Raw genomic sequence first — 17,523 nt, 5'->3', positions numbered from 1 at the left:
GCCACAGCACCACTTCCGGTTTTTTCCTTTTTGCTTATGTGGTGCTGAGGAATCGAACCCAGGGCCTCAAGCATGCAAGGCAAGCACTCTACCACTGAGTCACCTTCCCAGCCCTCCTTAAATTTTCTTTTATGCTGGTACTGTGGCTTAAACTTAGAGCCTGGGCACTGTCCCTAAGCTTCTTTGTTCAAGGCTAGATTTCTACCACCTGGTCCACAGCTCCAGTTCTGGCTTTTTGCTGGTTAAGTGAAGGTTAAGAGACTCAGGGACTTTTCCTGCTTGGCTTCAAAGAGCAATCCTCAGATCTCAGCTTCCTGAGTAGTGAAGATTATAGGCCACTGGCACCTGGCCTTCAAGAGACTTAATCTCCAATTCACCAGCAAAAACTGTAAGTGGATGGCTGGGAAGGTGGCTCAGTGGTAGAGCGCTTGCCTTGCATGCCTGAGGCCTTGGGTCCAATTCCTCAGCACCACATAAGCAGAAAAAGCCGGAAGTGGCGCTGTTATCTCAAGTGGTAGGGTGCTAGCCTTGAGCTGAAGAGCTGAGGGACAGCGCCCAGACCCATAGTTCAGGCCCCACGACCGGACCCAAAAACACACACACAAAAAAAAAACTGTAAGTGGATGTATGGTGAGCTCAAGTGGTAATGGGTCATCTTTGAGCAAAACTGCTAAGTGAGTACGTGAAGCCCCGAGTTCAAGTCTGTGTACTAGCCCCATAAAATATTTAAATATTTTGATAATGAGTAATTAATATATTTACTGCATTTACCATTTAATCAAAATTCTTATTACATTACTACTCTCACTCACCACTCAGTGCAAACCTTATCTTGCCACCAGTTTCTTAGGAGCTCCATTACAGAGAGCCCAACTAGCTGAAAATATATATATTTGCCCACAGTTCTTAAGCAGTGTAGAGGGGTGTCTGATCCCCCTAAATTCCACACAAAATGAAGTATGTGTATATACAATGTATCCTTTTCCCTAGGGAGAAAGCCCAGGTCTTTTATTTGATTTTCCAAGGGACTAACAAAAGAAAGTTTACAGAATCTTTTATGAACTTCCACTTTACTAATCTGAATAACAAATTCAAAATAATTTGTCAATGTCTTAGAAAATGATACTTATTCAACTCTATGAAGAGTCCTTAGAATTCTTCTCAGTGCCACTTCTATAATATTACCTTTGTATTACCATTCCTTATCATTTCCAATCCATGTAAACTTCACCTTTATTTACAACTTCTATAGCACTGCTGTTTTTCACCCAGTATAACCTGTGTCTACCTTCCCTACATGATTTTAGAACGTAATTTATGTTTTCTTCCACTTTATTTCCATCTCCCCAATATTAGCAAATACTAAACTTTTCATGAATCTCAAATTTTCTATTCTTACTCTTGAATGTACAAGTGCTTCGAGAAAATGCAGAATACAAATTTGTCCCATTAAAAATTCATGTGAAGGGGCTGGGAAGGTGGCTCAGTGGTAGAGCGCTTGCCTTGCATGCCTGAGGCCCTGGGTTTGATTCCTCAGCACCACAAAAGAAAAAAAGAAAAAAGCCGGAAGTGGTGCTGTGGCTCAAGTAGTAGAGCGCTAGCCTTGAGCTGAAGCCTTGAGCGCCCAGGCCCAGAGTTCAGGCTTCACAACCGGACCCCCCCAAAAAAAATTCATGTGAAGCCAGGTACCAGTGGTTCACACCTGTAATCCTAGCTACTCAGGAGGCTGAGATCTGAGGATCCTAGTTCAAAGCCAGCCTGGATAGGAACATCTGTCAAACTCTTATGCCCCATAAACCACTAGAAAACTGGAAGTGGGGCTATGGCTAAAGCAGTAGAGCGCTCGCCTTGAGCTGAAGAGCACAGGGACAGCACCCAAGCCCAGAGTTCAAGCACCACAACTGACCAAAAAAAACCCAAATTCATGTGAAGTGTGGAAGTGCCTACCTGTAATCACAGCACTCTGGAGGCTCAGGAGTATGTCACATTCAAGGCAAGCTAGGCTTGAGATCTCATCTCCAAAATAAAAGTTAATATGAAGTTCCATTTGGCCTATGTTGTTCCTGAAACAGTACTATTACTACCAATAAACAGTGCCCACAAAGTAGAGATACTATGTACAAAGAACCAAGGGATTAGAGTTGGGACACAAATAAATTAAAGAAAACCTTAGAGATCCAGTAGTCAAATCTTAATGGTACACAGAACCTGAAGTTCAACAAAACAAATGAAATGAGGGAAGGGGTAGCACTGTTCAAAAAAAAAATCACTACTTTGTGACTTGTTCTAGTATCTCCTAGCACCAGAATCAAGACTAGAACTCAACTCTTTTTTTTGTCGGTCATGGGGCTTGAACTCTGGGCCTGGGCGCTGTCCCTCAGCTCTTCAGCTCAAGACTAGAGCTCTACCACTTGAGGTACAGCACCACTTACGGTTTTCTGAGTGTTTATTGGAGATAAGAGTTTCATGGACTTTCCTGCCCGGGCTGGCTTTGAACCGAGATCCTCAGATCTCAGTCTCTTGAGTAGCTAGGATTACAGGCCACCAGCGCCTGGCTTAGAACTCAACTCTTAAAACTCATAGTTTGCCAGTTTCTTCTTTATGCCCTAATTATTGTCCTGACCAAGAGTAAGAATGAAAAACTTGAGACTGGTGACTAGGTTAGCATTTGCTAGCATTGGGTTCTGAAATCAACAGAAAATGAGCTGTGATCCTGAATGGTACAAAGGCAGTTCTATGTTTACAAAGTAATCTTTAAACCTGAAACAGTAGCCCATGCCTGTAATACCAGCTACTTGGGAACAAAGGCAGAAGAATTGAGAGCTCAAGGCCAGCCCAAAGTTAGCAAGACCCTATCTATCTTTTTGTCAATCATGGGGCTGGAACTCTGGGCCTGGGTGCTGCTCCTCGGCTCTTCAGCTCAAGGCTAACACTCTACCACTTGAGCCACAGCACTATTTCCAGCTTTTTCTGATTTTGTGATGCTGAGAAATTGAACCCAGGGCCTCATGCATGCAAGGCAAGCACTCTACCACTGAGCCACCTTCCCAGCCCCACAAGAAAGACCCTATCTTAATAACAAAATATGTCATGAACATGTGTGGAAAGGTACCAATAAAAATCTCTGCCCAGGGCTAGGAAGGCGGCTCAGTGGTAGAGCGCTTGCCTTGCATGCCTGAGGCTCTGGGTTCAATTCCCCAGCACCACATAAGCAAAAAGAAAAAAAGCCGGAAGTGGCGCTGTGGCTCAAGTGGTAGAGCGCTAGTCTTGAGCTAAAGAGCTAAGGGACAGAGCCCAGGCCCAGAGTTCAGGCCCCACGACCAGACTCAAAAAAAAAAAAAATCTCTGCCCAAATGGCATGATCTTGTATTTAAAGAACCCCATGGACTCCACTACCAAATTATTTGAGCTGATCCCAAACTTTCACAAAGTAGCAGGATACCAAATTAACCCTTAAAAATCAATGGCTTTTCTGTACGCCAGTAACAAGAGCAGCTGAAATCAGGAAAGCAACTCCTTTTGTAATAGCCCCACAAAAGATACCCAGGAGTTAACTAAAGAAGTGAAGGACCTCTATGATGAAAACTTTAAAAACTTGAAAAAGGAAATTAAAGCAGAACTAAGGAAGTGAAAAAACCTCACATGCTCCTGGATTGGAAGGATTAACATCGTGAAAACGGCAATACTGCCAAAGGGTATCTACAAATTCAATGTGATATCTATCAATATCCCAACTTCATAGAAGTTGCAATAGAAGAATCAATAGAAGAAGAAATAGAAGAAATAAATAGAAGAAGTAATGCAAAGAAATAGAAGAAGCAATCCAAAGTTTCATATGGAACAATAAAAGATCCCGAACAGCAAAAACAATCTTTAGCAGAAAGAACAGTGCTGGAGGAATATAAATACCAAACTTCAAACTCTACTACAAAGCCATAATAATCAAAATTGCTTGATACTGGCACAAGAACAGACCTGAGGACCAATGGAATAGAACTGAAGACCCAGAAATGAACCCATACATCTATAGCCACCTAATCTTCGATAAGGGAGCTTAAAAAAAATAGAATGGAAGAAAGACAGCCTCTTCAGTAAATGCTGCTGGCAAAATTGGTTAAACACCTGTAGAAAACTAAAGCTAGATCCCCATATATCACCCTGCACCAGAATCAATTCCAAATGGATCAAAGACCTTGGAGTCAAAGCAGACACCCTGAAAACATTACAGGACAGAATAGGAGAAATCATAGGTCTCCTTGGCACAGGCCGAAGTTTCCTTAATAGAGACCCATATCAACATATCAAAGAAAGGTTGGAAAAATAGGATTGCATGAAACTGCAGAGCTTCTGCATGGCAAAGGACATAGCTAGCAAGATCAATAGAAAGCCCACAGATTGGGAGAAGATCTTCACTAGCCATACAACAGACAAGGGTCTTATATCTAAAATATAGGTGTAACTCAAAACACTAAATCCTCCAACAACAAATCCTCAAAGAAACAACTGCCCTATAAATAAGTGGGCTAAAGACTTAAAGAGAAACTTCTCTGAAGAGGAAATAAGCATGGCCAATAGACATACGAAGAAATGCTCAACCTCTCTAGCCATAAAAAAATGCAAATCTCAATGTTTTGAGATTCTATCTCACCCCAGCTAGAGTGGCTCTAATCAAGAAATCTAGTAACAACAGATGCTAGAGAGGATGTGGCCAAAAGGGAACCCTACTGCATTGTTGGTGGGATGGTAAACTCGTTCAACAACTTTGGAAAGCAGGATGGAGATTCCTCAAAGACTCCATGTAGAGCTCCCCTATGACCCAGCAATCCCACTTTTGGGCATTTACCCAAATGATCACAAACAAGACCATACTAAAGCTACCAGCACAACTACGTTTATTCACCATAGCTAAGATATGGAAGCAACCCAGATGCCACTCAGTAGATGAATACATCAAGAAAATGTGATATTTTATATATATATATATATATATATGAATTCTATGCCTCCATCAGAAAGAATGACATCACCCCATTTGTTAGGAAATGGAAAGATTTGGGAAAACATTATATTGAGTGAAGTAAGCCAGGCCCAAAGAAACATAGGTCCCATGATTTCCCATGATTTCCCTTATCTGCAATAACTAGTATATGTCTAGGACAAGCAGAAGAGGTCAAAAGCTATGTACTCATGACCATATAAGCTGATGCTAAGGGAAATGAACCTCAAGATAGGGACACAAAAGATTTTCTCTTTCTTGCTGTTCTTGTTCATGTACTTATAATGTACTGTGTGATTTTTTTTGTTTCTTTGTATGTTCTTCCCCCATGGTATAACCCCTGTTGTCACTGTATTTGATTCCAGTGTCCTGCATCTTATATATACCTTTTTCTAATTTGGGGAAGGGAGGAGAAATAACAAAATGCTGAAATAAGGATACAGGATGACCCATTGTAATAATGAGATGTATAAGATACTATGTTGAAAACGAACTTTACAACTTTACAGGTGGGGGAGTCGGAGAGGTGGGGAGGAAAGTATGTTAGAAGAAAAACAAAGGAGGGAGTAACAAATGCTCAATAGGAAATGGACTCATTACTTTGCTCATGTTACTATAACCCCTTTGTACAGTATCTTTACCAAAAAAATACATATAGAAAAAATCTCTACCCATAACAAAAGTTAATAGAACATATAAACAAAAGGGCTGTTGGTGAGTCTCAAATGGTAGAGCACTTACCTAGCTTGCAGGAGGCCCCTACAAGGGTGGAAGGAAACAACTATTTAAATTATGATGAATAGTTTATTCTGCCTCTTAGTAGTTAACATTAAACAATGTATGGATGTATTAAAATATCACATAGTACCTCATAATTGTGTGAAACTTTTGTTTTATATATCAGTTAAGAATAAATTTAAATTTAAAAAGACTGTCTCCTAATAAAAGAACTATGCAGTGGTTTGATGTTTCAGTTCTCTCAAAATTCCTATGTTGAAACAGGCTAACCAATATGATAGGATTAAGATTAAGACGTGGGGCCATTTGATGATAATTATTCAGATTAAAGTAGACCTTCCATGAATAAAATTAGTGCCCTTATAATAAAAGAAGTCCCACAAAGCTGACTTACCTCTTCTACTGGGTGGAGACACAGCTAAAAGGCATGATTTATGAATCAAAGAGCAGACCCTCACCAAATACCAAATCTGCTGCTACCTTGATCTTTCAAAATAAATTCTGTTTATAAGGCACCCTAATTTATGGTATTTTTTTTAATTTTTTTTATTGTGAACATACTGTACAGAGGGGTTACAATTAGATGGGCAAGATAATGAGTACATTTCCTATCAAGCATTGTAGCCTCCTCCTTTGTGGTATTTTGTAATAGTTACTCAAATGGACTAAGACTATCAAGTGCAAGAAATTCTTTTTTTTTTTTTTTTTTTTTGTCGGTCATGGGGCTTGGACTCTGGGCCTGGGCGCTGTCCCTTAGCTCTTCAGCTCAAGGCGAGCGCTCTACCACTTGAGCTACAGCGCCACTTCCGGTTTTCTGGTGGTTTATTGGAGATAGGAGTCTCACGGTCTCTCCTGCCTGGGCTGGCTTTGAACCGTGATCCTCAGATCTCAGCCTCCTGAGTAGCTAGGATTACAGGCGTGAGCCACCAGCTGAGCCACCAGCGCCTGGCAAGAAATTCTTTCTTAGATACATAAATCCCTTTTTCTGCAACTGAAGTCCCTGTCTTTGTATTAAAACCTAATGCCACAAGTAAATTCCGCTATCACTGAAATACTAGAAAGATATCTTCTCCTTTTGTTTATTTAAACAATCTTTTAAGAAGTTAAAATGTCACCCTCCAATCTTCTTAGTTCCATGTTAAGTAATCTACTTAAAGTCATCCTGATTTTTTTTCCTATAAAGTCAGTTTTTCATTTGCATTGCATTTTGTATTTCCTTAGTAATCATTATGCTTTCTAAATATGCATCGTTATGCTTTGAAACTTAAATGTGAACTAGGATCTCTATAAAGCAGAACAGGAGGATTATTTGCCTAATGTTGTCAAATTCCCACAATCAGTACTATGAAGGTCAGAAGAAAAGATTTTTAGCCTTTATCTACTTGATTAAGTATCAGCAGCCAAAGGCGGGAGAGCGGGAAGGGTGAACTACTGAGAGAAATTAAGCTCAAAACTAAATGAAACACACGAAGTCTCCTACAAACCAAACAGAAAGAACACAGCATTTCACATATGGGATGAAAACCGAGGAAGCTTTTTGAAGTTACTCCTCAGAAAAACTGGTAAAAAAAAATTATGAAATGACAACCACCTAAACTCCCTAAAATGGTTCTCGCAGCTTATGACAAATGCAGCAACATTTACTGATGAAAATCTATGAGAGCCAAATGGTAGAGCATGAGCCTTGAGCTGAATTGTTCAGGGACAGCTCCCAGGCCTAGAGCTCAAGCCCCACGACTGACAAAAAAAAAAAGAAAGAAAGAGAGATCTTTCATGCGATTGTGTCTAACATATTTATAAGATTATATCTTTGTTGCCTTGTATGTCCCTCCCCCGTGGTATAACCCCTGCTTTCACTATATATGGTGTTGGTATATGTGGAGGGGAAAGGAAAAAACAAATTGTTAAAACAGGGATACAGGCGGACCCATTGCAACAATGAGATGTACAAGTCATTATGTTGAAAAACCAAACTTTACAACTTTGGTGGGGTGGGAGAGGATACGAAGGGACCGGAAGGGGAAACAAAGCAGGAGGCTACAATGCTTGATAAGAAATGTGCTCATTATCTTACCCACGTAATTGTAACCCCTCTGTACAGTATTTTCACAATAAAAATATATTAAAAATAAAAAATGGATATAAAGATACATTTATCTTACAAAATCATTGCAATGTTTAGTAATTCTTTCAGACAATCACATTCCTCCTTTTGTGACAATAAAAATAAATATTGGGTTTATTTGGTATAAAAAAAAGAAAATCTATGAGAGCTTAGTTAGAAATTAGATGAACTTGAACCTGCTCCTTGCCTCCTCCTCTCAGTTCAATGAGATGGAAAATTGACTTGAGATGGAAGCGGAACCCCTTCCTCAAGGTCTTAAGTCTAATGCTATCTTTCTTAGGGTGGGTATAACATAACATCACTATTTCTTACTCTGCCCCCAGCAACCCATTACTGAAGCTAAATTCTTGAGCATTGTGCTCACACATCCCCACTAGAGGAACAGGCTATATCTTGGGCATGGTACTGCTGAGAATAATCAAGTCCCAATCACCCTAGCCCTGGCTCCTAATATATGGCTTCTATATAGGAGAAATAAGTCACTGCTCCTACTTCCCCCACATAGCACTTGGTTCCCCACTTACAAGTACACTTGTGTCACCATATCCGGATCCAGACTTGTGACTGGGAGATTCAGCCTGGGGGTGGGGAGTTGAAGAAAAGATGGCCCTGAAGTAGGTACCTTTTCAGGAAAAACTGATTTCACTTACAACTAGGTGTGTAAACATTCACAATTAAATTTACTCTTAAAAACAGTGGAGGGGGGGGCTGGGAAGGTGGCTCAGTGGTAGAGCGCTTGCCTTGCATGCATGAGGCCCTGGGTTTGATTCCTCAGCACCACATAAGCAAAAAGAAAAAAGCCGGACAGTGGCGCTGTGGCTCAAGTGGTAAAGTGCTAGCCTTGAACTGAAGAGCTGAGGGACAGTGCCCAAGCCCAGATTTCAGGCCCCATGACCGGACCCAAAAAATAAATAAATAAATAAATAAAACACTGGAGGGGCTAGAGCTGGGTGCCAGTTGCTCACCCCTGTAATCCTAGCTACTGAGGAGGCTGAGATCTGAGGATTATGGTTCCAAGCCAGCCTGGGCAGCAAAGTCCTTGAGACTGTTTCCAATAAACTACCAGAAAACCAGAAGTGGCACTGTAGCTCAAGTGGTAGCGTGCTAGCCTTGAGCTGAAGAGCCCAAACTTCAAGCCCCACAACCGCAGGGGGGGTGGGAGGGACAAAAAACAGTGGAGGGGCTGGGAATGTGACCTGGGGGTAGAGTGTTTGCCTAGCATGCATAAAGCCCTGAATTTGATTCCTCAGTACCACATAAACAGAAAAAGACGGAAGTAGCACCGTGACTCAAGTGGTAGAGCATTAGCCTTGAGCAAAAGAAGCTCAGGGACAGTGCCCAGGCCCCAAGTTCAAGCCCCAGGACTGGCAAACAAAAACAGAAACAAAAGCAAAAAAAATAGTGGAGGTTGAGCTGGGCATGGGTGACTCACACCTATAATCCTAAATACTTCAGGAGGCTGAGATCTGAAAATCATGACTCTAAGACAACTAGGGCAGGTAAGTCTCAGACTCTAAATACCAAAAAAAGCTGGAAGTGGAGCTGTGGCTCAAGTGGTAACACAATCGCCTTAAACAAAAAAGTTCAGAGACAATGCCCAGGCCCTAAGTCCCAGGACTGCTACATGTACATGACCTTGTGTGCACACACGCACACGTGGTGGAGGTTATAGAAAATGGCAATTGAGAAGAGATCAGTAGACTCTTTGGCCATAAAGGCTAAACTGTAGGGAAGTTAGTTTGCCCCCGGAGAACTAAGGAAAGAGATCGCAAAGAGGACCCTGCCTTAATGAGGAAAAAACAATCTCTCAACACTGATTTTAACTATTTTCCCTTGCTTTACACAATATAACATTTTACACCCCCAGGGCATGTTGAAAGCAACAGTATGATCAGCAGCAATTATTGGAGTATAACTGGAAAACAGACAAAAGAGATCCTGCCCAAACCATTATCATCCCAAGGAGACTGTAGGCATACCAAAGTCTGTGTCCCCTGAGAAGCAATGTCAGGTTTAACAGAGAGTAGGCAGTGACAGGCAGAGACAGCACTAAAATAATCTACCTAGTCTCTAAACAAATAAACAAATAATAAGCCCCAAGAGGTAGGAAACCAGTAGCCAGAGTTGTTATATTATCGAAAATATGTAGCTTCATGCTAAAGAACAGTAAGTATGATCTGGGGGGAAAACAGTCAAGGAAAAAATGTCATTAATATTTGTCAAAAATAATATTATATTGAAGAGAAAAGGCCTTCAAAGTAGTCATTGTAGCTGGGCATGTGGTTCACACCTGTAATCTTAGCACTTGGGAGGCGAGGCAGGAAAATTAGGAGATAGAGACTAGACTATGATAACTAGTGAGACACTGTCACAAACAAAATAAAACAAAAGTAGTCATAATATTTGTAAAGACTAATGTTTATATCAAAGATGTAAAGAAATATGTAATAACAATGCCACATACAGAACATCAATAAGTAGAAATTGTGAAAAATAAATACATTAACTTAAAAAATTCATTAAAGGGGATAAACAGGAAATCTGAACAGGAAGAACCAAGGAATTAAAGACAGACAATAGATTATGCAAATTGAATAACAGAAAGGGGTAAAGAAAATGAACAGAGCTTCAAGACACAGAACATCTTTAAATGTACCCACGTATACATGACAAATGTCTCAAAGAGGAGAGAAAAACTGAAGAAAAACTATTTGATAAAATAGTGCTGGTTTATTAGTACAAAAAATAATGTCCACATCCAGGAAGCTCAACAATCTCCAAGTATAAAAAAATACAGAGACCCACAGACTCATAATAGCAAAAATACTGAAACTCAAAACCAAGAAGAGATTTTTTAAAGAAAAGACTCATTCCTAACTAACCAGGGAACTCCAAGATTAGGAGCAAATCTCTTAGCACATAACATGAAAGACAGAAGTGTGTGTTAGCATATACAGATATGCTCCAAGAGCAAATTTCCTACATCTAGCAAAGATTTTGTTCAAAAATTAAAGTGAAATAAAGATATTTCCTAGGCAAGCAAAAACTGGGAGAGACTACTGCTAAAATAACCACCTCATAACAAAGAACCGGTACTTAGGAATGAAAGTGAGGGGCCCCAGCAGTAATTCCAATCTAGACAAACAAATCAAGGAGGATCAGTAAAGGTATGACCACCAAGTTTATACTTTTTCTGCTTTTTTTCTTTTAACTAATTTAAGAGGCAATTATATAAAACAATTATGCCCATACTATGTATGTATATGATACAGTAGTGAAACTGCAGCATATAGAAATATATCTCAAGTGACATCATAAAGGAGATGGGAGGAACACAACCATATTAGGACAAATGACTTTAGATAGTAACTCAAATACATAAAAAATAACTACAATTAATAGAGCAATAAAAGCTCTAAATACATACTTGACCTTTCTCAGCTTCTTTAGAAAACACAAAAATTATATAAATTAATAATTATACTAAATATTGTTAGGATCATAGTATTTTTGGGGGGGGGTCCGGTCGTGAGGCCTGAACTCTGGGCCTGGTGCTGTCCCTCAGCTCTTCAGCTAGCTCAAGGCTAGCGCTCTACCACTTGAGCCACAGCGTCTCTTCCGGCTTTTTTTTCTTTTTGCTTATGTGGTGCTGAGGAATCGAACACAGGGCCTCAGGCATGCAAGGCAAGCGCTCTACCACTGAGCCACCTTCCCAGCCCAGGATCATAGTATTTATAATCATAAATAAAACAATAGCTGGGCCTTGGTGGCTCACACCTCTAATCCTGTATTCTAAAAATACTGAGATCTGAGAATCTCAGTTTGAAGCAAGGCCAGGCATGTCGATGAGACTATTTTTTGTCCATCCTGGGGTTTGAACTCAGAGCCTGGGCACTGTCCCTGAGCTTTTGTGTTCAAGGCTAGCACTGTACCACTTTGAGCCACAGCTCTCCACTTATGGTTTTCTGGTAATTAATTTGAGATAAGAGTCTCACAGATTTTCCTGCCAGGACTGGCTTTGAACCGGGATATTCAGATCTCAGCCTCACAAGTCACTAGGATTACAGTCATGAGCCACCAGCACCTAGCTCCTTGATGCATAAATAAATAAATAGGAAGGAAGGAACCAGAAAACCATGAGTAATGTTTCTATGTCTCACTAGAATAAAATTTTAAATATTTAGGAAAAATAGCATATGGTAAATTTTGATGACCTCAGAATTGGCAATAGATTCTTAGATATAATACCTAAAGTATAAGCAAAAGTAAAAATAATTTAACAAAATAAGAAACTTTTGTTTTAGTGCTAAGAACAGAACTCCATGGCCTTGCACATGCTAAACACTTGGCTGCATCACTGAGTTATACCCCCATAATAAAAAGAAAAAAATTTGTGCTTCAGAGAATACTATTAGGAACCTAATGAGAAAACTCGCACAGTAATTTAAAAAATGCTGCAGCAAAATGGATGGAGCTGGACATCATATTAAATGAAATTAGCCAGATTTAGAAAGATAAGGATTCTAAGTTTTCTCTCATAAGAAAAAAAAATCAAGATTTTATGACAGGAAACCACAAGTCATGGCTAATACCCGAATTCTTAGCTATTTGGAAGGCTAAAATGTAGAGGATTGCAGTTCAAAGCCAGATTGGGCAAAAAATGCTTGAAAGACTTTTTTTTAAAGCTATTAGCTGGATGTGTTAGACAGTACCTAACATTCCCGATATATGGGAAGTTCAGATTAGGAGGATCATGTTTCAAGGCCAGTCCAGGTGAAGAATTTTGGAAGAGTCTAGTTTTTTTTTTTTGGGGGGGGGTCCGGTAGCGGGGCCTGAACTCTGGGCCTGGGCACTGTCCCTCAGCTCTTCAGCTCAAGGCTAGCGCTCTACCACTTGAGCCATAGCACCACTTCCGGCTTTTTTTTTTCTTCTTATGTAGTGCTGAGGAATTGAACCCAGGGCCTCATGCATGCAAGGCAAGTGCTCTACCACTAAGCCACCTTCCCAGCCCCGGAAGAGTCCATTTTAATGAACCAAGCTGGGTACAGTTGGTATGGCAGAAGTATAAACTAGAAAAGGCATGATTCAAATTTGGATTTGGCAAAAAGCAAGACACTGTCACAAAAAAATTGAGCATAAAAGGGTTAGAAGAAGCTGGGTACCAGTGAGTGACTCATGCCTATAATCCTAGCTACTCAGGAGGCTGAGATCCAAGGATTGCAGTTCAAAGTCAGCCCAGGCAGGAAAGACCACGAAACTTTTTTAATAAGTTTTTTATTGTGAAAATACTGTACAGAGGGGTTACAGTTACATAAACAAGGTAATGAGTACATTTCTATGGAACATCGTTATACCCTCCTTTGTTTTTCCCCTACTATCCCTTCCCTCCCATCTCCACAGCTACAATCCCCCCACACCTAAATTGTAAAGTTCATTTTTCGACATAATATCTTGTACATTTCATTGTTACAATGGGTCAACCTCTATCCCTATTTAAACAACTTGTTTTTTCCCTTCCCCTCCTCAAATTATATCAACATCTAATACAGTGAAAACAGGGGTTATACCATGGGGGAGGGACATACAAAGCAACAAAAAAAATCACCTGGTACCTTGTAATACATTAGAAACAACAGCAAGAAAGAAAAAACCACTTGTGTCCTTATGTTGGGGTTCATTTCACTTAACATCATCTTATCTGACCTTTTCTGCTTGGAAAGACCATGAAACTCTTATCCCCAATAAACCACAAGAAAACCAGAAGTGGTAGAGCACTAGCCTTGAGCTGAAGAGCTGAGGGACGGCACCCAGGCCCAGAGCTCAATGCCCATGACTGACAAAAAAGGAGGGGGGGCTGGAAGACATAGAATGCCAATCAAATGAAACTCAGAATGTTATTATATAAATAAATAAGTAAATATTTTAAAAGATATGAATGCAGAGGAGGCATATGGAAAAGGAATGTCCAGTAGGAAGCAAAAAAGGTCATACTGAGACATATTATTGTTGAAAAGGATGACACTGATCAATACATGTTGCTATAAACTGCTTTGTTAAATGGTAAATCCTTTGTTGAACTGCTTTATGATAATAAAAAGAAAAAAGAATTAAAAAATAAAAGAAAATATGTTAAAAATAATTTTTAAAATGCAAATTAACTGATAAAGGACTTATATCTACAATATGCAAAGAACTCTTATACTTCAATAACAAAAAATCCTGAGCTAGGGGTGCAGTTTAGTCATAACTCCATCTCCAACTAACCAGAAGAATGCTGACTGGAGGTATGACTCAAGAGCGAAAATGCCAGCCATGTGTAACCAAGCCAAGCAAAATCCTGAGGCCCTGAGTTCAAGCTCAGTACAGGAACAAAAAAGTTGTCTTTCTCTACTAATAGGACTCTAGAAGGGCTGGAGATAATATTCTTGGAAGCATAATTGTCAAATAGAACTTTCTATGAAGATAGAAGTTCATTATATATGCTCACACAACAATCACAAGCCACATGTAACTCTTGAGCCCCTGAAATGTGGCTACTGCACCTGACGAATTAAATGTGTAAATAAATTTCTTTGGTGTGTGTGTGTGTGTGTGTGTGTGTGTGTGTGCGCGCGCCCTGGGCTTGAACTCAGGGCCAGGGTGCTGTCCTTCAGCTTTTTTTGCTCAAGGGTAGTGTTCTCCACACACTTAACTGGTATTTAACTAGCAATAAAAGAGCCTCATGTCCTTTCTACCCTGGTCTGGCTTCAAACCTAATCTCTAGATCTCAGTCTTCTGAGGAGCTAGGATGACAAGCATGATTCACTGGTGCCCAGCTTGTACTGTTAATTTTAATAACCACATCAAGCTAATGGCTACCACTGTACACAACTCAAGGGCTTAAAAAATACATTTACAGTTTATCTCAATAATCACATACATGTGGGAGTGTGAATACACATAAAAATAATAAAATGTTATTGGTTTAATGAAAAGGTACTAGAGTTTCTTTTTTACTATACTAAATTTTACCTAAAAGAAAATGCTGATCCAGCCAGACATTTTATTGGTAGCTCTTGCCCGTAATTCTAGCTACTCAGAAGGCTGAGACCTGAGGACCAAGGTTCAAAGCCAGCCTGGGCAGGAAAGCCCATGAGACTCATCTCCAATTAGACACCCCAAAAAGCTGAAAGTGGAGCTGTGGTTCAAGTGGTAGAGCACTAGCCTTGAGCACAAAAGCTCAGGAACAGCACTGAGCCCCAGGACCAGTACAAAAAAAATGAAAATGCTGATCCAAACCCTTAATATAATTTTATAACACTATAACGAGGTTTGTTTATGTTCTAAAATATGCTATATAAAATGACAAATGATACCAACTATTCTGGTCAGATTAGTGCACATAAACTACACATATGAAATCTCATACTATACCCTTCAAAAATATTTTTGGCAGTATGGGAGTTTGAGCTCAGTGCCTTGAACTTGCTAGGCAGGGTTACTGCCACTGAGCCAAGTCTCCATTCCAAATTTTTTTTGTTTTAAAAACTGTACAGGGGATGGGAAGGTGGCTCAGTGGTAGAGTGTTTGCCTTGCATGCATGAGGTCCTGGGTTCGATTCCTCAGCACCACATAAGCAGAAAAAGCCACAAGTGATGCTGTGGCTCAAGTGGTAGAGCACTAGCCTTGAGGTGAAGAGTTGAGGGACAAGCGCCAGGCCCAGAATTCAGGCCGATGACCAACACACACACACACACAAATATTGTACAGTCCTTGAAAGTATAACTCTTATATTTCCCCTGGTCTTCTATTATCAAACAATATTTAAACGTATAGTGTTGTTGAAAAAGAAGTTTGCTTGTCAAAGGAATCTGACAATACTTTTAGAATATTATGCATAAAAATCTGTATTTCCAAAGTCTATTAAATAATTAGATGATCTTGTAACATTGGTCTTTTATTCTTTTGGTGGCACAGGCCTTTGAACTCAGGGCTTCATACATGTTAAGAAAGAAAGTGTCCTGGTCCGGTGTTGGTGGATCACGCTTGTAATCCTAGCTACTCAGGAGGCTGAGATCTGAGGGTCAAGGTTCGAAGCCAGCCGCGGTAGGAAAGTTGGTGAGACTCTTATCTCCAATAAGCTACTCAGAAAAAGCCGGAAGTGGCCTTGTGGCTCAAGTGGTATAGTGCTTGTATCAAAGAGGCTCGGGAACAGTGCCCAGGCCCTGAGTTCAAGCCCTAGGACCGGCAAAAAAAAAAGGGGGGTTCTACCATTTGAGTCACACCCCCAGTCGACAGTTGACAATATTTTTTAAAAAGACTGATAAATAAGTGGTGGTATTTACACTTTTTGTCGATGCATAGGGAAAAGTTACACTGAAGTACAGCAAGATGGGTTGTTTTAAAACTGCTCTTGAGTGAAAACTAATAACGGACACAACTATTAAGGCAATGTCATATAACCGTTGCAACACTCCTAAAGTAAGTAAACAGACTTAACGGCTTCCAAGCACACAGAGAACCCACTGAAGACTCAATTCAAAAGCCAATCATGCTTCTATCTTAATGTAGAGTTTTGAGGAGGAAGATAATGATGGCTTTTGCCTATCAGACAGCACGCCTGTCAGCAAGGGAGTTAACTGGTGCTAATTCAATTTGCCACTTGTTTAGAAGCGGCGTGCAGTTGTTTGCTCTTCTTAAAATATCTTTCTAAACTGTTCTTTCCGACTAAGGCAAAGCTGAACCAAAATTAACACCCAATTCGAAGACAACCCTTATAGAGAGTCGTTAACATCAGAAAGATCTGTAGATCTTACTAGAGACTTGGGGCGCACCAAGTACCCTCCGCCCAGAACCATCCCCCTCCCGCCTCGCTCCGTTCCTCCGTTTTCACTCCTTCCTCAAAGTTATTAAGTTGAATTTCCATCACTTACTGAGGCTCTGAGCTCGTCCCCACCACCTTTCCTCTAGGTGCTCTCTCTGACCCGAGGTCAAAGGGGCAACCTTTCCCCAGTCAGGTCCTTCACCCTGCAAGTCCACGGCAATGGCAGCTCACCTGGTGCTTACGAGCACTTCCTGATGCGCCACGCTGACCCAGCCTCCACTGCCGACTCGAGCCGCCCCCAGAAACCAGCGGCCGAAACAGAATTGCTGAATGCCGGCGCTTTTCGAAAGCAGCTCCCGCGGCTGCCCAGCGCCAAGAATGGATCGCGAGCAGCGCCATCTTGAGCGAGGAAAGAGGAACCGAGCGCGGGGGATTATGGGACACCAGCGGACTGAGCGCTCACACCTTAAGCTTCGTTCCCCTCCCCCTCACCACCACCCCCACCTCCGCTCCTCTGGATCCGACACCGGAAATAGCTCCTGGCTGACCGTTCAGGTGTGTCTGTGTCACCTTGTTATTTTCCCTCTGGGGCTAGGCTTTAGTTTTGTTTTGCTTTGCTTTGCTTTCTCTCACACAACCAATAACATTATCTTTTTTCTCCTTTTCTGAGGTTGCTAGATTAAAATATAGGATGCCCAGTTAGGTTTGAATTTCACATAAAAAGTTCTTTCTTGGAATGTCTCAATTACTGCATTTGGTAAATCTTGCAACCCTATCTTGTAGGTTATTCCACTTTTCTCTTTACTATATCCAACTCAATGCCACTGGACTCTCCGATTTCCCTGTGTGTATTTTTTTTTT

General features: G+C 40.7%; 1 protein-coding gene across 1 annotated transcript in view; it reads right to left on the bottom strand.

Moving 5' to 3' along the window:
• Nucleotides 1–17,061, bottom strand: part of Abcb7 (ATP-binding cassette, sub-family B (MDR/TAP), member 7) — a 124,168-nt gene extending 107,107 nt beyond the window's left edge. Inside the window, exon 1 of the mRNA XM_013028930.1 lies at nucleotides 16,894–17,061. Within this exon, the coding sequence (XP_012884384.1) occupies nucleotides 16,894–17,061 (168 nt within the window). The remainder of the gene's footprint in view (nucleotides 1–16,893) is intronic.
• Between the last annotated feature and the right edge of the window lie 462 nt (nucleotides 17,062–17,523).

The sequence above is a fragment of the Dipodomys ordii genome, unplaced genomic scaffold (genome assembly GCF_000151885.1).
Source record: "Dipodomys ordii isolate 6190 unplaced genomic scaffold, Dord_2.0 Scaffold116, whole genome shotgun sequence".
NCBI lineage: Eukaryota > Metazoa > Chordata > Mammalia > Rodentia > Heteromyidae > Dipodomys > Dipodomys ordii.
The sequence above is the reverse complement of the archived record's forward strand: the minus strand, read 5'-3'. Positions and strand labels throughout refer to the sequence as shown.